The following is a 22,635-nucleotide window of genomic DNA, read 5'->3' on the forward strand; positions in this document are numbered from 1 at the left end:
CGAAATTGCTTCACTGCCTTATGGAATTTAAGTTAAGCTCAATTTAATCAGGATAGAACAGTATTGAACTGTGTGAATGTGATAAGCCTGCTTTGTGAATGAAAATTTCCTTAACATACGCATGTTTTTACTATCCTGATCAGTGAAGCTAAATCAGGCCGGTGTGAGAGAGGTTTTTAAATTTTAGATTCCACAAAAAAAATATTAAAGCTTCCTAGCAACAAACAGACCCTATCTTTCTGAGTGTCACCAATGAGACGGGGATTAGTGAAAATTATGTTATTATGTGACCAATGGTAACCAGAGGCAAAAAGTTATCAAGAGAGGTAGGAGAGTACTTGTATTTGGTCAAATGATTACAGAGTCACAACCAACTAATTGAAATGACAAATTGAGATCAGAACAATTTTGACTAAAGCTGAAACACACTAAAAACCATGGTCCAGATGAGAAACTTTTAAAAAGAAGCACTTAATTAGCAAAATTCTAGAACATTAGGAAGTGTTTCCTATTTAAGAGTGAAATAGAAAATTTAATAGTAACTTGCACATCTGCATGAAACACCATGCATGAAGCCTACAATAATTTTCACAGTCAGAACCTGGTGAAAGATTTATCAGAAAATCCTATGAAGTTTTAGTCCTATATTAAGTTAATGAACAGACTCAAATCTTTCATTAAATCTCTCATTAATCCATCTGATGTAGAAACTGGAGACAGCAGACAGAAGGCATCAATTTTAAATTCTACATTTATCAATATAAAACAATGGAAACTCAAGGTAGGAATATCAACAATTTAGGAAAAGATAGATTGCTACTTACCATAAGAGAGATACATTAAGTTGCAGACAGGCACTATTAAAAGACACGTACATAAAGCTTAAGGCTATCAGCAAAAGAGTACCACACACCATTCATACACACAAGCAAGTACATCTCATACACACAACTACCAATTCCCAGGTCTGAGCTGCCAGAGCTGGCAGTCAAGTGTGCATGAGGTCTGTGTGCTTATGTGTATGAATGGTATGTGTTTCTCTTTTGCTGATGATGGCTGTGGCCGTAAGCTTTATGTAAGTCCTGTCTGCAACTTAATGTATCTTCTTTACAGTAAGTAGCAATCTTTTTCCTAAACTGTTGGAATTTATATATCATGCAAGGGGGTACTACCATATCTGTTTGACACACACACACACACACACACACACACACACACACACACACACAAACAAACAAGTGATACCAGGTGTAACAAGATTCCAGTTAGATTTTGTCTTAAATACTCTAAATACACTATGGAATTTGCTGCTTTCCTAGGTCACAGTTATCATGAATTGCTTTACATTCTCATGTGACTGGAACACAGCATATGTCACCCCTGTGCACAAAAAGGGTAATAAATGGGATGCACAGCATTGTAGACCTATACATCTGGCATCTACCTGTTGCAGGATACTAAAGCATATTCTCAGCTCAAAACTTATAATGTTCCTGTGAGAAAACCAGCATCTCTCAGAGAATCGACATGAATTCAGAAAAAAAGCACACATATGTGAAACACGGCTTTCTTTGCTCAGACATGACATCTTACAAACAATAAATGTAGGTGAGTGAGCAGGTAGAGTCTGCTTCCTATACTTCAATTAATGTATCTGACACTAACAAATTAGCAGTTGCTAACTAATATACAACCATACAGAGTATTTTTGTAAATATGTGATTGACTTGAGGAATATTTGACTTACAGAACCCAATAAGCTACACGGGACTGCAAATGTTTCTCAGAAATAAAAGTAACATCAAGAGAGCCCCAAAGAAGTGTAATAGAACTTCTAATGTTTTCAATATACATAAAGGATTTATCGGATAGGATCAGCAGCACTATAATACCGTTCATCGATGATGCAATTTTATACAGGACAATACTGTCATTGAACAACTGTATGGTACAGGCTACATCCCTATGTTAAAAATATGGTTTGGCTCATCATTATTCCGAACGATTATAATATGCAAAGAGTATTTTCAGGCAATTTTCTCACTCAATATCTGTTAGTTTTATGTAATTGATGCTTAAAAATTACTAAATTTTAGGATTTGGTCATCTGATCAGAAACTTTCTATTATCTGCTGAAGCTCTGGTGGCATCACAAGCTAGGAGTACTACGAAGATACATGCATGTTACATGAGTATTATCCCAAGTTTGTGCCTAATGTTTTTCCACACTTTTTCTGTAAACAGTTTAGTTATTTAGTAATGGAAAATGCATTTGCAACTTTTAAGTAACAATGACAAGGAATTTTGTGAAGGCTGATAGCAGAAACTGTGATGCATTTATGGCTATCTTCTATTTTCTTTGAAAAGAACCCACATTTTTATATTCTAGAAATAAGAAACACAAAAACTTCATTGCATGACAACTGGGACAGAACTACTATGACACAATGCTAAGTTGCAGAATTGTCTTAAAACTAAGGGAATCTGAAGCTGGACTATTTGCTCATGCTGAAAAGGTTTTCCCAGGCAATAAAATAGAATTCTCATTGTTAATTGTTGTGGTCATTGCCAGAACTACTACCTTTTTCCAGGTACCTCATTTCTCAATCTTCAAATTTTCAGGCAATTTGCCTTCAACAGATTTACACATTGCAGTTTTTCTGTTGCCCCAGGTCATTAATTTAAGGCACTGGAAAATTATGTCTGCAAATTATGCAGTTGATGCAGCAGAACCTTGAAATATCTATTGTTCTAATGCACTGAAACACTATCATTTAAAAGTGCTTCAGCAGGATCAACTTTCATTTTATCTTAATACCCTGACCTTATTATATTTCCTCATGGGTTCCAAGCAAAATTCAGTTTTTCTCTTTGTCAAAACCATACAGCTTTGCAACAGGCTCATTGGAGACAGATGGTGGTGCCAAATTATTGTGTTAAATGATGTGTTTGCAAAAAAATATCACAGTCAGAAGTTGTTAAATAATTTTTCAGATTATGAAGAATAAGGGTGGCACCTGGCATGAAATACAGTTTCTTAACACCATCTGTGTGCTTCATCTCAAACTGATTAGATTTTTAATAATGGAGCTAATAAATGAAAAGAGATATTAAAATGTTATATAATATAGAATCTGAAGCTCTTACATAACTGTGTTATGTATAAAGTAAACTTAAGAAGACAGTAGTATTAAGTGAAGAGAACAGGAAGGATTGGAGGCAGGGAGAGGGATGTGGAGGGGGGTTGGGGGTGGGTGGGGGTGGGTGGGGGAGATTTGCTTCAAATGAGGATCAATCTTGCGTACATTGTATTAGTAGTACAGCAAGCTAATCTACTACACTACAAGTGTCAACCTGCCCCTATGGAGTGTTTACTTACATCTAAGGATCCTCACAGAAATACACACACGTAGTGGTTGTCTACAAGCAACATGTTTTCTGCATCTTCTCATGCTTTGGAACATTCAGAAACAATTTTTCAGAGTTTTTGTAGATGAACTTGTACATTTTGGTACTATACACCATTTGTAATCCATTTTTCAAAATGTAAATTCCAAAACAAGATATCGGTGTGAATGAGCTGTACAACAGTAGAAGCAGTGTGCTAGCCAGTGATATCACACGCATCATATGACTCAAACGGAGTGTTTTAGTGGACTTCCAAATTATTTGAATTTTTTTTTTCAAATACTGAAATCCATGGGGAAAAAGGCATGTTATGAGTATAAAATGACATAATTAATCATTTAAGAGGATTTCCAAAAAACGGTCATACACTCTATTGCAGAATGACGTGGAAAACTTTTCCACTTGGTATAATCTCTGTAATTGTGGATAAATGCAGGCTAATGTCAGAATCATTTCTTTTAAAAAGATAATGTTGATTTTCTTCTCTAATCTGAGCTTGTGTCCCATCTTAAACGACTACATCTTTGACAAGACATTAAATCTCCATTTTAATTTTTACAGCTTTTAACAATTATTTTAATAATAATAAAATTGTAAAAGAAAGGAGACTAAGCACTTATTACAGAATACATTTGCTTCGTCGTATGAATTCACTGAAGTCAACAACAAGGTAAAATCTATCAAGAACTCTGTGAAATTCTATTTTTGGGCACATAATCACATAGAAGTGGAATACTTTCTGCTCCGATGAAATTGTAAGTTCAAAACAACTTAACAATTTCTAATTTCAACATTTTGTGTGTGGCATGAGTCACTCAGTTCTTGTATCTTCACACAGTTTGTGTGGTACCCAAACAGGACCGCGTGTGTGTGTGTGTGTGTGTCTATTCTTCTCAAAAGTGCATAGTTTATTGCAGCTTTGCTGTGTGTCCCACGCTAATGTCGGCAGCGACTTATGTGTTTGTTGCCCTACTGTTCACGCACTGCTGCACCTTTGCAATGGCCAAATTCAATGATAGTGATGTTTTCAATGCCCTGGTAGAAGTACTCTATGATGGACCATCACAGATAACATAATCCATGATTCCAGTTTAGAGTGAGAAGTACAGGGGTGGACAAAAATGTGGAAGCACCAAAAACACAACACATTAACATTCCTAATACAGTGCAGGAAAACCAGTGGCATTCAAAACACAGCTTCCATTCTTCTTGGAATGGATAACTACAGGTCCCATATGGCTTTCAAGGGAATCTTATACCATACTCCCTGCAAAACACTGGCAAGTTCAGGTAACAATGATGGAGATGGATAGTGATCACACACACTTCTCTCTGAAGCAGACCACAAACACTCAATAATATTATGATCTGATGACTTCCCTTCATGTTGTTTAGGGACTGACAGGGTTTGTGAGAGCAAAATTCACTTCAACATGATTTTGCAGCCGTCATCCTCTTATTTTTTGTCACAATCCTTTTCAACGACCATCTGTCATGATCATTCAACACACACTTTCATCCGTGTTGTGACTTAGTGGATGATATTTTTCTGCTTTCCCTTTATACAGTATAAATCTTTAATATGGTACCTCTTGAAACACCAAATCCTTCAGCTACCTTGTTTTAGGAAGCACCCACCACACGTGCACCAACAATTTGCTGATGTTCAAATTCACTTAGCTCTGAGATAAAGCACTCAAGACAGCACAGAACACTGTTCTGACCCCAACTAACACCTACAATATATTAAGGACATTGCACAGGTGCCATTCATGGTCAAATACATCAGTGCAACCTGCGAGTTTGACTAGCATCTGTGTTTATGCTCAACCATGCATTTCTCGAGGTGTTTCCATATTTCTGTCTAATCCTTGTAGGTGATGCTTGTATTGAACTAGGTTCCTATCTTGCTGTATGCTCAAGTGAGTAATAACAAAACAAATAAAGGAGTGTAGTATTTCATCAGAATGTGTCAACTGAAAGAAAATTTATGAAACAGTTCTAATAGTAAAATACATCAAACACTGATTGTATTTGAAATGGTGATGCAGATTATTCTGAAGAGATGAGACACATCATCTCCATTTATACAACATGATAATGGACGGATCGCATCGCATCAACCCTCTGTCCACGATCATGTTGTATAAATGGAGATGATGTTTTAACTACTGATGACACCTTTGGCACAATTGTTTTATGAATCTCCATTGCAGGATGTAATTTTAGTGTATTTTACTTCTGATGAAGGTATATTTAGATATACCGAAACCGTGCTCAAGAATTTTAATAAATCTTTATCCTGCAACTGTTTTGGCTGTCATCATTTACCGTGAAGAATTTCAACAGTTGCTGTTTCAGCTGTGTTTAAAATCTTGAGACAACAAAAGGAGATTAAACATGTTGGAAATGAACAGTAAATAATCAAGGAGTAAATGAGACCACTCACTGAATGGCAGAAATGTTGTCAGGCACACAAAAAGAAGAACTTGCTAACTTTCAGACTAACCCTTTAACAAGCTAGAGAGCACCACATACACGTGCACGCACACACTTGTGCGGCTGCAATGTGCTACATGAACACACAATGCCAGGACTGTAGTTTAGCCAGTGGACTGTGTTGGAGGTTGTGTTGCGTGGGATGAGAGGAGGGAGAAATATGCAGGAAGCAGGAAGAGGGGTTGGAGGGAGACAGTTGGTGGTTTGGGGGGAGACAGGCAGTGTGTGGGGTAGGAATGCAGAAGCAGCAAGCAGCAGGTGTACAGGACAGGAATACAACACATGGGTACTGGAGCCAGTGAGTTAGTCTGGCATATAGGACAATGACATGAAGGTGCGAGTTGGGAGGGATGACAAGACGGAGGAAGGGAAGACTGTCAGGTACAGGATGTGGGTGTAGTGGCTTAGTGGAGATTGGCACCAGGAAGATTACTGGAGTGAAGGGTGTGCTGCAAGAAAAAGTCTCGTTTGTGTAGATCAGGAAGCTGGTGTTTGGGAGAAGACTCCAGATGTCACAGTTGTGGAGCAGTCACAGAACTCGAGCACATTGTGCTGAGCAGTGTGTTCCACTACTGGGTAGTCAACTCTGTTCTTCACCACAGTTTTGCACTGGCTATTCATTCTGATGGCCTTCACATCATCATCACTGTGTACCGCACAATCTCTAGCTCCAGTGCCTGTGTGTCACATTCCCGTCCTGCCCACTGGCTGCCTCCCTCCAAACTCCCAAGAGTCCCTCCCCAACCCCTGATCCTGCTTGCTGCATGTTCCTCCATCTACCCACCCCACCCAATACCTCACCCCAGTCTACCTGCAAAACTGCAATCTCGGTATTATGTCTTTAGCTGGAAACAAAGTAGCTGCACAGGTGCGTGCGTGCGTGCGTGCGTGTGTGTGTGTGTGTAGCTCGTTAGGGGATTAACCCAAAAGCTACTAAGCTTTTATTCTTTTTTGTGTCCTTTGACAGCTATTGACAACTCAACAACTCAACCCTTCTGCTAGTGATGAGTGGTCTCCTTTATTGCTAGATTATTTACACTGTGCTAGAACTTTTCTTACCATATGAAAACTAATAATGTTTGAGAAAAGTACACTGTGACAAAATTACTGACATTTATTTATTTTCTTTGGTGATAATTCATATGTGCCTAATGAAGACTGCAAGTAACAGAGTGAGACTCAAATACTGAAGTAAATGATACATCGATTAACTAAACATCTTGATACATAATCTTTAATATACTACTTGATGCACTGTAACTTTTATTATGTTATAATTACATTTCTGTTAACTCATTTCACAGATATTATTCTTTATCTAATACTATTTGAAGCAACTAAATGTCCTGTAAATAACAAGTTAGTAATGCTGTTTCATTTACAATAATACAATACTTTGAAATTTCTTATCCACTTCCCTGTTTTGTCAAGATGATGCCTTAATCAAGAATGATGATGGTACATACCAGTAATACAGGTTTGTAATGTTAATGGACAGGAAGTTCTAGAAAACACACTAAGTGATGTTGAGTCTAATTATTAAAACTGCAAGCATTTTTGTAGATAATGATCTTTAACATAATTGATAAAATACTTAGATGCAGGAAATAATGTGACTAAAGCTTTGAAGCCTCTGTAAATGGTAGTAATTAAAATAATTAAGAATCTTACCAACAAGTTGCATATTTGTATAGCAACTATTAAGGTGATTCATTTTATGAAATTTTGCATAGAAAGTCAAATTCTGTAAAAATTTGGTTTATGTCAAGCATAATCATTGAGTTGTCGATAGGCACAAACGAAAGAAAGAAAACTTGCTAGCTTTCACAGTTACCCTTTGACAAGCTAGAGTAAGACACACACACACACACACACACACACACACACACAGAGAGAGAGAGAGAGAGAGAGAGAGAGAGAGAGAGAGAAACCTCAGCCCCTACATGGTGTCGGCTGGACTAGCAATGACAGTGCTTTGTTTCTCGGCAGGTGGGCTGGTTGTTGTGATGGTAGTGTTGGATGGGTTGGGTAGAGGGAGAGGGAGGCAGGAGGCAAGGTGAGGTATTGGGGTGATTGGCTAGAGGCTTACAGGGAGGCAGCTGATTTTCTGGCTAGGAATGTGGGAGGGAAGGGTGGCTAGTATATGGGCTAGGTATGTAATGCACGACTGGAGGAGTTGCTGGGGAGTGGTGCATGTGAATTGCAAGGGAAGGGGGCAACAAGATGGAGGGAGGGGAATATGTTGGAGATGGGCTTGGGGGGGGGGGGTGCAGTGAGTTAACTGAGACTTAGGCCAGGATGATTAGCCCATCTCCCTCCTCACCCCACACACCCACCTTCTACTACATGCTCCACAAAATCTGCAAACCCAATAAACCTGGATGCCCCATTGTAGCTGGCTACTGCACTCTTACTGGAAGAATTTCCGCTGTTGTTGACCACCTCCCACCAATTGTCCAGAACCTAGCCTCCCATACCAAAATTCTAACCACTTCCTTCACTGACTTTCCACCAACCCCACACCTCTATCTACTGGATCCGTACTTATCACTGTTGATGACACCTCCCTATACACTGACACACCTCATGTCCATGGCCTTGCTGCTGTCGAACTAACTCTTCTATGTCCTCCAGACTCCAACCTCATTCCTCATACACCCTACCAACTATATCCTGACCCACAACTACCTTTCCTTTGAAGAGAAGCTTTACAAAGTAACATGCGGCACAGCCATTAACAACCGCAAGGCACCTTCCTATGCCAGCATATTTATGGGCCATCTACACGGAACCTTCAGCCTCCCAAAATTCCGAATCCTAGTATGGTTAAGATTCATTAAAGGATAAGTCTGTAAGCTAGGAAGTTTTCTTTCTTTTGTATGTGCCTATCAGCAATCCAATGTTTCAGCTTTTCAGTAAGTGGTCTCCCTTAATCCATAAGTATTTACATTCAACAAGAACTTTCCTACGACATTTGGTTTATGTCAAACACTTTCCTTCTTCCTGTAAAGAACGGTGGGTGTTACACCTAAATATTTGGCAACATGTAATGTGTCATTGTACGGTCAATGAAGAACCTGTTCCAATAATCTTGTAATCTTGCAGTGTTATGTCTTTATGTAAACAATGGCAGCTGCACCTCCACAGAAAGCCAGTCATTGAATCATTTAGCTAATGGTTGTTGAAGTGATAGAATGGAAGCAGCTGTATGAAATTTCAAGGTGTTCATTTGTACTATCAAGATTTAAAAATGGATTAATATGAAAAAAGGAATCAAAGTTTGTTAAAATTTCATCAATTCACCCACAGCACATGAAGAAAATAAATGGAAAGTTATACACAAAAGTTCTGAGACTATTAATTTATGCCAATGAACCAAAGACCTCTTTATTCCACAATAAAATTAAGCATTTATGTAATTACTGTTCTAACATTATCTGATGAAATGTTAAATCGTGGTGATATGTTTTAGGTTATATTCCATATTAAATCACCTGAAAAGTGAATACATTCTTGCAAAAGTCAAATAACAAGTTTTGTGCTCAAAAAATTTATAGTAATGTTGCAAGATGAAAACAATCAGTGGTCAGGTGTCAAATATGGTGTTACATCACTTCGGTAGAATGACATGTAACATCCTATTATCTACCTAGCTGAAGAATGAGGGTTACCACCTTTAAATGATATAATGAATTAGTAATTTAGAAATGAAACAATGGAAAATTCAAGATGGAATAATGACAATATTATGAAAAGCTACTCACCATACAGCAGAGATGCTGATACGCAGGTCTGGTCTCGGCAGCCAGAGACTGTGGCCGTGTGTGTGTGTGTGTGTGTGTGTGTGTGTGTGTGTGAGAGAGAGAGAGAGAGAGAGAGAGAGAGAGAGAGAGAGAGAGAGGATGGATGTTGTCTCAATTACACAGAATGGTCTCGTTTTAGGCAGCAGCAACAGAAGCACAAGCTAAAAACTACATGTGAAAACAGAGCATAGAATGTGTTGCCGATCAAGGTAGCTAGATCCACAAAACTATACATATGAACTGTCTGGCATGGTCTGAGCAATAAAGGATTAATTAAAAATATTATAATTACTGCCATTTACACATGAGCAATGAATATGGACAATAGTATACAGAAATGCTTACTAACAGTGGCAACATTAAGAATGTAAATTTATTGTATAGATATGCTATGAGCTTAAGATATCAAATATTCAGCAGCAGCAGCATATGCTTTTGTATGGTGATTATTTGAATATTTGATATCTTAAGCTCATAGCATATCTATACAATAAATTTACATTCTTAATGCTGCCACTGTTAGTACTCAAAATTATTAGAAGAATAGCAGATACACACACTACAACAGAGTGTATGGCAGACATATATGTGGCGGATATATTCAAAATAAGCAAAAGGAATCAGAGTAGTCCTTCCCCCGCCCTCCCTCCTTACAATGGCACAAAGAGGGAAGAAAGAAATAATTCCTATCATATTGAGTACATGTGCCAGCACAATTAGTTATACTTTTGATGATTTCACTCATGACATAAAAACAGAAATTTTATACTTACTACAATTTCAACATCAGGACCCATTATCTTGGACCACTTGGCCTGGATAGCTGCCTCCACGGTTGGTTTCAGTTCACCTATATAATTACTGTCAATCAGGAGCTCAACATCTTCTATATCAACAGCAGTATTTAATGCCTCTATTGGCTCCAGCACACAGGAATCTACTGTTGTATGAGACTCAGCTTCCACTTCAATTTCTGGTTCTTCTCCATCCTTCAGAAACAGTAATATTTTAAGATATAAATAATACTTACAAACACAAAACAAAAATACATCAACTCCATGCCATTTAAATGCTTTGATTTCTTAATATACGAGGGCGGTTCAGAAAGTAACCTCCGATTGGTCACAGTGCGGGTTGTGGGGGGAGTAGCGACGCCATCTGTGCGTTCACGCACTCAACAGGTCAGTCGGCATCAAGCCGTGGTCGAGTGAACGTCGTACCTGCGCTAGTTTAGTTTTTGTGGCAGTTTGAAATGTGTGCTGCAATAGAAAACCCCGCCAAATGTGAAGTGCGTGCTGTCATAAGGTTTTTTACAGCCAAAGGATATTCTGCAGCAGCTATTCATCGTGAGCTTTGTGCCGTGTACGGACCAAGAGTTATGAGTGAAGGAGTTGTCCGTGAATGGGTACGTTTATTTAAAAGTGGACGAGAAAACGTTCATGATGAAGAGAGGAGTGGTAGACCATCATTGGTGACTGACGAACTCGTTCAGACAGTTGATGCAAAAGTTCGTGAAAATCGACGTTTCTCAATGTCGGAGTTGTCAACTGGTTTTCCACAGATTTCTAAGACTCTCTTGTACGAGATAGTGACAGCAAGATTGGGTTACCGTAAGTTCTGTGCACGATGGGTGCCCAAAATTCTTACCGACCACCACAAAACTCAAAGAATGGCCTCTGCATTAGACTTTCTGTCACGTTACGAGGACGAAGGAGAACCATTGTTAAACAGAATCGTGACCGGTGACGAAACCTGGATTAAGTACGTGAACCCTGAGACAAAAGAACAATCAAAGATGTGGGCACACTCAAATTCGCCTACCAAACCAAGAAAAGCCTCGCAAGATTTTTCTGCCAGAAAACTGATGGCAACGGTGTTTTGGGATGCCAAAGGGGTGTTGTTGGTTGAATTCATGGAACGTGGTACGACCATTAATCAAGACGTGTACTGTGAAACAATAAAAAAGTTACGACAGGCTATACAGAACAAACGCCGTGGTATGCTGACTTCCGGTATCGTTTTTTTTGCACGATAACGCCTGTCCTCACTCTGCTCACAGAACAACGGCCCTTCTTGAGTCCTTCAAGTGGGACGTTATCAACCATCCACCTTACAGCCCAGACCTGGCGCCAAGTGATTATCACCTCTTCATGCATTTGAAGAAATGGCTCGGGTCACAGCGGTTTGATGACGACGAAGGGCTCAAAGATGCGGTCACAGGCTGGCTCCAGGCACAAGCGGGTGATTTTTATGCAGAAGGAATTTCAAAGCTTGTGAAGAGATATGATAAGTGCCTCAATCGCTATGGAGACTATGTAGAAAAATAGTGCAAAGATGTAGTTGTAAGATGTATATATTAAAATATTTTTATTTAACTTGGTGTATTTTTTTAAATCAACTGGAGGTTACTTTCTGAACAGCCCTCGTACATTATTATCATAAATGCAGGAAAAATGAAATTTACTGCTAACAAAAATTTCTTCTTCCTTTTCTGAATTTGTACACTGTGAAATCCTTTAATTTTTTTGTTCGTGTCTAATTGTCACAGGTATTTACTGGGTGTTTTATGAATTAACAATATCTCCACTCTTCTTTATTATGTTCATATATCAATCTGATACTGGAAATGCATGATGATTGTGTGTCTGGTTATGTTTATTTGGACAGATTGGTTAAGAAATAGTGATTACTTACATTAAATATGCAATAATTATATAGAAAATTAAAATCATGAAAGCCCAATTTAGGGCAGAAATGTTTTGATATTGTTGATACATTGGCAGAATGAAACAAACAAATAAATAAATATCAATATTATTTCTTTGAAATACCAGTTTGTCTTATTCAGTCAGTCTCAGAATCTTCCAGAAATCATAAATGTTTAGTGATAATTGCAGAAAGCAGGAATCAAATTAGTGATCGGCACAATGTCAGCCAGCAACTGCAACCAGTACACCTTGGCAATGACAAACAACATGTGGCAATGTGTATGTGTGTACATAAATAACCCATTTTTCTTTATTAATTACTTTGGCAATTTCAAGAGTCAGAAACGCTCACTTTAAGTCACATAACAATGAGACAATAAGTTACGTTGGCAGTAAATTATGATCATTAACCTGTAAGTTTGTAAGGTGCATGCAATTCTGAAAATAACTTACCGTGCTTACTGGGTACTGTGGCAGTGATGTGGCAGAAGGAGAGGATGGTGTTGGTGGTTTCAGTTCGCTATTTGCAATTGCTTGTTGCAACTGCTCAAATTTAGGACCCCTCAGGTACCTTTCAAGACAGAGTCTTACTGTCTGCCCTGTGTTACGAAGCATTTCAACTGCTTGGTGATTGTTGTAGCCCTGGAGTGATTTCCCATCAACCTGGAAGATTTTATGTTTGATGAACACAAGAGCTTTCAAAGAATTCCTCAATGTTATCAAAGCAAACTCTTTCCCCAATCAATACTGAACACATGCAATTACAAATGCTCAGTTTGACAAGAAAAAATACCACAAAAATCCTCTTATTTCAATTTACAGAAAACAAAGAAAGCCAGTTTGTTAATTACGTTCTGTCCTCCTTTTTCTTTTTTTGCCACCTTTAGTTTTCAAAATGCTGCATGACAAATAAGACTCGTATTCTCACTTCGATGGTGAGACAATAACATAGCATTGTTAATTAAAACGTATATTTCAGATCAATTGTGTTAAGGTAATTTGACAGCTGATGAATTCAACATGCTCTGAAATATAGCCAAGTGTAACAACTAACATACCTCAACAATTCTGTCATTTACTTGAATCTTCTTGCAGAGATCTGCTGCACTGCCTTCACTAATACTCTTCACAAATATTCCAGATAGTTCCTCTGAAATAGGAGTGAAAGTGTAAAATGACATCAATAGAAGGAAAATGCAAAACATTCTCACCAAAAATGAGCAGCTTATATAAATCTATAATGACTGTGAGAGTAAAAATACAGCTAAATAATAGGTTGTGTATGGACACTTCACAAGGAAAACATTATTAGATATTATGGTTCCCTTTCAGCAATATGAGAAAAAGCCTTATCAGATCCGTTTATCGTTGCACTGTACAAACAATCCAGAATTGTGCAAAACAGAAAAACTGAATGAGGATGCACTGTTTTAAACAGATTTGTATGGGAGGCTACTTGGATTTGGAGGCTTCAATCTCCATCCTGTCATTCTTCATTACCATTACTTTAGGCCAGAGGTCTCCAAACATTTTAGCCTAAGGGCCACACGGGCTCTTCCACCAAGTTCCAAGGGCCAAGACTTAGCTACAGTCTGTCTAGTTTCTCTCGAGGCCTGATATCCGAGTACTGCTCAGAACTCCTTGGTACAATTCAGAAGTTTTTGTGATGCTTACCACTGCTGCCTATATTTACAAGCTGACAATGAGTGGCCTATAGTAATCATTAACAGTGAACTGCTTATTGTTTAACCTTGAGCTGTGGTCTTAATTTCATTTCATTTCATTGTAACAAAAGTTCATCCCGTTACCTCTGTGTGTCATTAACATCATTGGAAGTGGTCAGAACACAGCAAGAGCTGCATATCGTATTAGCACTGGAGGATATCTTCCCACTGCAACATTCCTCGCCACGTGGCAGCAGTAGTGGTTAACTCCTCGTTCACGATCACTGCTGGCATGGCTCAAGAAAAGTTGGACAGACTATAGTTCATCATGCCAACATACTGTAGAGTTGAATTATGCACAAATTTTCATTTCTGAGCTAGATGACTGAGATATCTATGGCACACAGAGCAGGGGTGGATTCCATTCTGCAATTCCTGTTGGCTCCTACAGGCAACTGTACAGGTCATTTCACTGCAACAGCGATAGCCAATGCATGTGCTGTGTTTTATGTATTGTTGCTACTACCAACAATGCTGAATGTATAGTAGTGATGCCTTCCAGAGAGTAGGGAAGTTAAGAGCATGAGTAGACAATCTTGCGGGTAGTGGCAACATAGGCAATCTGAAAAGCAAAATATGTGTTTTGTGACTACAGTTTCTTAGTGAAGATACAGTGCATTGAAGAGTGAGTGTTTAATTAATTGAAATCGTCCAATAGATAAATTCAGTGCAATTTTTTACTCAGAACTCTTGCTCTTAATACTATTAGCTGGCATCACTTTGACTTGCATTTATCTCTCTTTTGTGTGGATTTGTGTAAATATGGGAAAGAAACAGAAGATTGATAGTGAATGCAGAAATTTTAAAGAGGAATGGGGAAAACAACATTTCATGATTGAGTCAAGTAATAAAGCAATTAAACAATGATGTCCACAAAGAATACAACATAAAACATCATTATGAGACTAAACATTCTCAGAGATACTCCAAATTGACCAAAAGGCAATGGTTATAAATATATGTGTCTTTGAAAAGCAGTCTGAAATATAAGAATATACTGTTTAAGAAAGTATATGCTGAACAAGAAGCAGCAACTCTTGCTAGTTTCTGTATGGACACTTAAAAGCAAAACCATTTACTGTGGGTGAATTAATAAAGAATTGCATGATTGCAGTAGTTGAAGAAATGTGTCCAGATGAAGACAATTTATTAAAAACACCAGTTTATCAGCAAACACTGTGGCTCAAAGATTAAATGATGTTGCTGAAAATATATTAACTTATTTTTCTGAGAAAACTTGACACTTAAGAGTGGTTGTCTTTGGCTCTGGATAAGTCAACAGGTGTTTCAAATACTGCAAAGGTGTTAATTTTTATTCGAGTGATAAACAAAAATTATGAAGTGAATGAAGACCAAACAAAGGAAAATCCAGGATGGAATAATGAATGTATTATGAAAAGGCCGGACTGCTACTCACCACATTGAGGAGATGCTGAGTCACAGATAGGCACAACAAAAAGACAATCAAACAAGTAAGCTCTTGGCCAAAACAGCCTTCATCAGAATTAGCCCCCCCCCCTCACACACACACAAAAGCACGCACGCAAATGCAACTCTCATGCGCAAATGCAACTCTCTCTCTTGCGCGCGCCCACACACACACACACACACACACACACACACACACACACACACACACACAAGTGCTGCCGAGGCCAGACTAGAGCTTACTGACATTCGTAGCATTCACTGCATGAAGTTTTTAGAGCAGAAAATGCCGTTCAGAAGATGAATATTCAGAAGTTGCTTCTGGTAATTTCAGATATTTGTTTGTGCATGAGCTTCAAAATTTGTTGAAAGACAGACCTAACATTACTATTAATTCAATTTGTGGTGTGTACAGCTACTGCCTTATGGACATCTTTAATAAACTTATGTTGGTTAATGATGACAAAACAGAATTGAAATTCACAAACAGATACAGCAAGGGAAAGGATTACCATGTGCTGGCAAAGACAAGATCATATGACATCCTTGTAGAGAATTCGCAACAACGTTGCAGAAGCCTGAGCAGTGGTATGTATTACAATAATCATGGCATGAGGCACACTGTGATCAGTACAGCTGACTGAATACAGTAATGTCAGAGCTTCTACTTTACAGAGATGTAGTTTATAGGAGAATGCATGACTTAATGTTCCTTTATAGTGGCTGAAGAGACCGACCAGATAAGAAAGTGGATTTTGAAATGGTTGGTAAAGACTGAAGAAATGAAACTAAAAAGACTCCTCATGTGAAACACTGTTCATTAAATGAGTCAGTTACTTACACTTTCTCCAAGACATTGTGTGAATCACTCATTATCGGAGGTACTTGATAAGTAAGGTTCAACTGCAATTAAAAAAAAAATATATATATATATATATATATATATATATATATATATATATATATATATATCAGAGGGAAACATTCCACGTGGAAAACTTTGTCTTTAAATATGTCTGCTTGTGTCTGTATGTGTGGATGGATATGGGTGTGTGTGCGAGTGTATACCTGTCCTTTTTTCCCCCTAAGGTAAGTCTTTCCGCTCCCGGGATTGGAATGACTCCTTATCCTCTCCCTTAAAACCCACATCCTTTCGTCTTTCCCTCTCCTTCCCCTCTTTCCTGATGAGGCAACAGTTTGTTGCGAAAGCTTGAATTTTGTGTGTATATTTGTGTTTGTTTGTGTGTCTATCGACCTGCCAGCGCTTTTGTTTTATATATATATGATGAGACTTACCAAACAAAAGCGCTGGCAGGTCGATAGACACACAAACAAACACAAATATACACACAAAATTCAAGCTTTCGCAACAAACTGTTGCCTCATCAGGAAAGAGGGAAGGAGAGGGAAAGACGAAAGGATGTGGGTTTTAAGGGAGAGGGTAACTTTGTCTTTAAATATGTCTGCCTGTGTCTGTATGTGTGGATGGATATGTGTGTGTGTGCGAGTGTATACCTGTCCTTTTTTCCCCCTAAGGTAAGTCTTTCCGCTCCCGGGATTGGAATGACTCCTTACCCTCTCCCTTAAAACCCACATCCTTTCGTCTTTCCCTCTCCTTCCCTCTTTCCTGATGAGGCAACAGTTTGTTGCGAAAGCTTGAATTTTGTGTGTATATTTGTGTTTGTTTGTGTGTCTATCGACCTGCCAGCGCTTTTGTTTGGTAAGTCTCATCATCTTTCTTTTTAGATATATTTTTTCCACGTGGAATGTTTCCCTCTGTTATATATATATATATATATATATATATATATATATATATCGCGGGCTGGATACCATGAACGTCTGACCTGTTACCTTGGGCTGTATTGATTGTGTTCACTGGCTGCAGTTCGGAGAGCCCTGCTTTAGGCAAATGCGGGGGTGGTTCCAATATAAGGAAATGGCTGACCACCCTGTCTCAACATTATCAAATTACACCTGTAAGTGTGTGTGTGTGTGTGTGTGTGTGTGTGTGTAAAATACTACAGCACATTCAATCTACTTGTAAAAGTGATCCACTATTGAAAGAAAACTTCTACTACCACTACTACTGCTGCTGCTACCACCAACACCACCACCACCACTATTATAATTTATAAAACAGTGGATGCTATAAGAAATGCCAGACATAGCTCCCGCACTTGAAGATGTCAGTCTCTCTGTCTGATACATGCAAATAGTGAAGTTGGCATATTGTTAATTTCTCTTCACTTGCTGTTCAAGATAACACTGCTCACTGATCAAGTGGTGGTCATTACAAGTAAAACTTTGTTTGAGTTTTACCGAGAAGATCATCCATGGCTTTGCAAGCAACTGTGAGAAAATTAGCGGAAACTTAATTTCTATTGCTTTTCTTAACAGTTCACTAGTTTCATGGTAGTGCATGTAGACTTTACACACTAATACACAAGTACATTCTCTCATTTACATCTATTCCATCCCTTTGTCATTTGCTGTGAGGCTGCATTGTTGCTGTATACTGCAATAAATAGTGTAGGTAAATATTCTTTTAACTGTCCCAGAGCCAGTCAAAAGCCCACAACAAAAATAAAGCTGAGAAAAGGTAAGCCTGTTAGCTGTACTCAGAAACCAGCAGGTGTGAGAGGTGTGACAAAGAAGCACTTGATGCATGGCTGCCAAGTCTTACATGTAGCAGGCAAAGGCTTACATGTTAGGCCAACACTTCACTAGCTTCCCCACCCTCATCAACATGTTTGACAAAATCCACAAACCTATCATCCAGAACACCCTACTGCAACTTGTTAATGCTCTCACACTGAAAAAATATCAATCCTTGTTGAGTGCCAACTTCAATCCATTGTCTATGATTTATCATTCTTCATGCCACATCCTTATGCAACAAAACTGTGAGCTTTACTGTCATGGAACACTATTATCTCTTGTTCTAATAACCTCAAACTTACCAGACCCTTCTTCATAAATGCTAACAAACTATATGCCTGTGTACAATATAGAGAGATTCGCCATAAATTGTAAACCCCCTGGTTTAGTTCAAGTTCACTGACCACATATTAATGATAAAGTTCAAGATCAAGAGATCTAATACTTACCTTCCTGGGCACTCACCACCTTTCCTTAATATCAAATTCCTCACTTCTGATAGTTCCCAACACATGACTGCTCATATGAAAGCACCAACTACCAACAATACTTTTACATCAATAGCTGTTGACTCCATAAACAGCCTCATCATGATGCACCTGCAGTTATAACCAGTCCTACTACCATTTCCTTTAAATGAACATCCTGCTAGCCTTTCACAGTCAGACACTACTGCATTACTTTCCACATTGGATCCAAATATTACATATCCCCCCCACCCCCACCCCAAAACCTCACACTTAGCTACACTAAACAGCCGAAAAGGAGTAAATGCTCACCTGACATTTAATGTCCTGTCAAAAGTGAGGTCATTTAAAGATGGAACAAAAGCTCAGATGGGGTCAAGGATGGGGGAGAAAACCAGCTGTGCCCTTTCAAAGCAACCATCCTGGCATTTGACTGGAGAAATTTAGGGAAATCACAGAAAACCTAAGTCTGGATGGCCGGACATGGATTTGAACCATCATCCTCCATCCAATTTGCTACTACTGTGCCACTTTCTTAGTAACTACATTTCTGGATGAGGACCACTAACTCATACTCTCATAATCTGCCACAGCTTTGACCAAAATGCTTGCAGCCTCTCAAAAATAGAATTCCATTACCTGTTGTAAACGGACTCTCACTGAATTTTGATAAGACACAGTACATACAGTTCCGTACAGTGAATGGTATGACGCCATTAATAAACATAGACCTTAATCAGAAGCGCATAGCTAAGGTAAAATATTCAAAATTTTTAGGTGTGTCCATTGATGAGAGATTAAATTGGAAGAAACACATTGATGATCTGCTGAAACGTTTGAGTTCAGCTACTTATGCAATAAGGGTCATTGCAAATTTTGGTGATAAACATCTTAGTAAATTAGCTTACTATGCCTATTTTCACTCATTGCTTTCATATGGCAGCATATTTTGGGGTAATTCATCACTGAGGAATAAAGTATTTATTGCACAAAAGCGTGTAATCAGAATAATAGCTGGAGTCCAACCAAGATCATCCTGCAGACATTTATGTAAGGCTTTTATCCATTGTGGATGTGGAGCACTGCGACTGTGGTGTGAACAGGTTTTCAGAAATTACTGCAACCAGTCGCCTTTTATGTAGATGTAATTTTATTTAACCATGACCGGTTTCGAGCTGCCTAGCAACTCATCATCAGATGGTGTATACATTTAGTGCTTTTTTGTACCCATTGTGTGGGTGGTTGAGTATCTGTGGAAATAAATCTTTTTGCAGGTATATATATCTCTTTTAGGACGTATTTTTGAAACCATTGTGTCTTGTTTTTCACAATATCACAAGTTAAAACTTTCACTAGATGTATATTACTTTTATGAGGCACTGTTGGAAACATATATCTCGTTTTTCGTAAACATCGCTGAACACACTTAGCCACAGATACGAATACAGGATTTACACATTGTAAACAAGCCAACAAGTGTTGGCTTGTTTACAATGTGTAAATCCTGTATTCGTATCTGTGGCTAAGTGTGTTCAGCGATGTTTACGAAAAACGAGATATATGTTTCCAACAGTGCCTCATAAAAGTAATATACATCTAGTGAAAGTTTTAACTTGTGATATTGTGAAAAACAAGACACAATGGTTTCAAAAATACGTCCTAAAAGAGATATATATACCTGCAAAAAGATTTATTTCCACAGATACTCAACCACCCACACAATGGGTACAAAAAAGCACTAAATGTATACACCATCTGATGATGAGTTGCTAGGCAGCTCGAAACCGGTCATGGTTAAATAAAATTACATCTACATAAAAGGCGACTGGTTGCAGTAATTTCTGAAAACCTATTTATGTAAGGATCTAGGGATATTCACAATAGCTTCTCAGTATATATACTCTCTTATGAAATTTGTTATTAACAACCAAATCCAATTCAAAAGTAATTGCAGTGTGCATAACTACAATACTAGGAGAAAGGATGATCTTCACTATTCAAGATTAAATCTAACTTTGGCACAGAAAGAGGTGAATTATACTGCCACTAAAGTCTTTGGTCACTTACCAAATAGTATCAAAAGTCTGACAGATAACCAACAAGTATTTAAGAAGAAATTAAAAGAATTTCTGAATGACAACTCCTTCTACTCCATAGAGGAATTTTTAGATATAAATTAAGAAAAAAAAGAAGAAAAAACAAACAAAACATTATAAAAAAGTAAAAAATAAAAAAATATGAAAAACACAAAAAAAATAAAAAAGTTGTTATATTAACTTAAGTATGTTGTTATGAATATAATAGAGGGAAACATTCCACACAGGAAAAATATATCTAAAAACAAAGATGATGTGACTTACCATACGAAAGTGCTGGCAGGTCGATAGACACACAAGCAAACACAATCACACACACAAAATTCTAGCTTTCGCAACCAACGGTTGCTTCATCAGGAAAGAGGGAAGGAGAGGGAAAGATGAAAGGATGTGGGTTTTAAGGGAGAGAGTAAGGAGTCATTCCAATCCCGGGAGTGGAAAGACTTACCTTAGGGGGAAAAAAGGACAGGTATACACTCGCACACACATCCATATCCAACCACACATACACAGACACAAGCAGACATTTGTAAAGGCAAAGAGATTCGGCAGAGATGTCAGTCGAGGCAGAAGTACAGGGGCAAAGATGTTGTTGAAAGACAGGTGAGGTATGAGCGGCGGCAACTTGAAATTAGCGGAGGTTGAGGTCTGGCGGATAACGAGAAGAGAGGATATACTGAAGGGCAAGTTCCCATCTCCGGAGTTCTGACAGGTTGGTGTTAGTGGGAAGTATCCAGATAACCCGGACGGTGTAACACTGTGCCAAGATGTGCTGGCCATGCACCAAGGCATGTTTAGCCACAGGGTGATCCTCATTACCAACAAACACTGTCTGTCTGTGTCCATTCATGCGAATGGACAGTTTGTTGCTGGTCATTCCCACATAGAAAGCTTCACAGTGTAGGCAGGTCAGTTGGTAAATCACGTGGGTGCTTTCACACGTGGCTCTGCCTTTGATTGTGTACACCTTCCGGGTCACAGGACTGGAGTAGGTGGTGGTGGGAGGGTGCATGGGACAGGTTTTACATTGGGGGCGGTTACAAGGGTAGGAGCCAGAGGGTAGGGAAGGTGGTTTGGGGATTTCTTACGGATGAACTAAGAGGTTATGAAGGTTAGGTGGACGGCGAAAAGACACTCTTGGTGGAGTGGGGAGGATTTCATGAAGGATGGATCTCATTTCAGGGCAGGATTTGAGGAAGTCGTATCCCTGCTGGAGAGCCACATTCAGAGTCTGATCCAGTCCCGGAAAGTATCCTGTTACAAGTGGGGCACTTTTGTGGTTCTTCTGTGGGAGGTTCTGGGTTTGAGGGGATGAGGAAGTGGCTCTGGTTATTTACTTCTGTACCAGGTCGGGAGGGTAGTTGCGGGATGCGAAAGCTGTTTTCAGGTTGTTGGTGTAATGGTTCAGGGATTCCGGACTGGAGCAGATTCATTTGCCACGAAGACCTAGGCTGTAGGGAAGGGACCATTTGATGTGGAATGGGTGGCAGCTGTCATAATGGAGGTACTGTTGCTTGTTGGTGGGTTTGATGTGGACGGACGTGTGAAGCTGGCCATTGGACAGATGGAGGTCAATGTCAAGGAAAGTGGCATGGGATTTGGAGTAGGACCAGGTGAATCTGATGGAACCAAAGGAGTTGAGGTTGGAGAGGAAATTCTGGAGTTGTTCTTCACTGTGAGTCTAGATCATGAAGATGTCATCAATAAATCTGTACCAAACTTTGGGTTGGCAGGCCTGGGTAACCAAGAAGGCTTCCTCTAAGCGACCCATGAATAGGTTGGCGTACGAGGGGGCCATCCTGGTACCCATGGCTGTTCCCTTTAATTGTTGGTATGTCTGG

The 22,635-nt window shown here is 38.8% G+C and overlaps 1 protein-coding gene across 3 annotated transcripts in view; it reads right to left on the reverse strand.

Annotated features, from left to right (window-relative positions):
• Positions 1–22,635, reverse strand: part of LOC126260850 (patj homolog) — a 470,272-nt gene that overhangs the window by 42,375 nt on the left and 405,262 nt on the right. For all 3 annotated transcript variants that reach the window (XM_049958261.1, XM_049958262.1, XM_049958260.1), the window contains 3 exons: positions 13,477–13,568; positions 12,872–13,081; positions 10,484–10,699 (listed from right to left, as the gene is read on the reverse strand). In XM_049958261.1, the coding sequence (XP_049814218.1) occupies positions 10,484–10,699; positions 12,872–13,081; positions 13,477–13,568 (518 nt within the window). The remainder of the gene's footprint in view (positions 1–10,483; positions 10,700–12,871; positions 13,082–13,476; positions 13,569–22,635) is intronic.

This window comes from Schistocerca nitens, chromosome 5 (assembly GCF_023898315.1).
Source record: "Schistocerca nitens isolate TAMUIC-IGC-003100 chromosome 5, iqSchNite1.1, whole genome shotgun sequence".
Classification (NCBI taxonomy): domain Eukaryota; kingdom Metazoa; phylum Arthropoda; class Insecta; order Orthoptera; family Acrididae; genus Schistocerca; species Schistocerca nitens.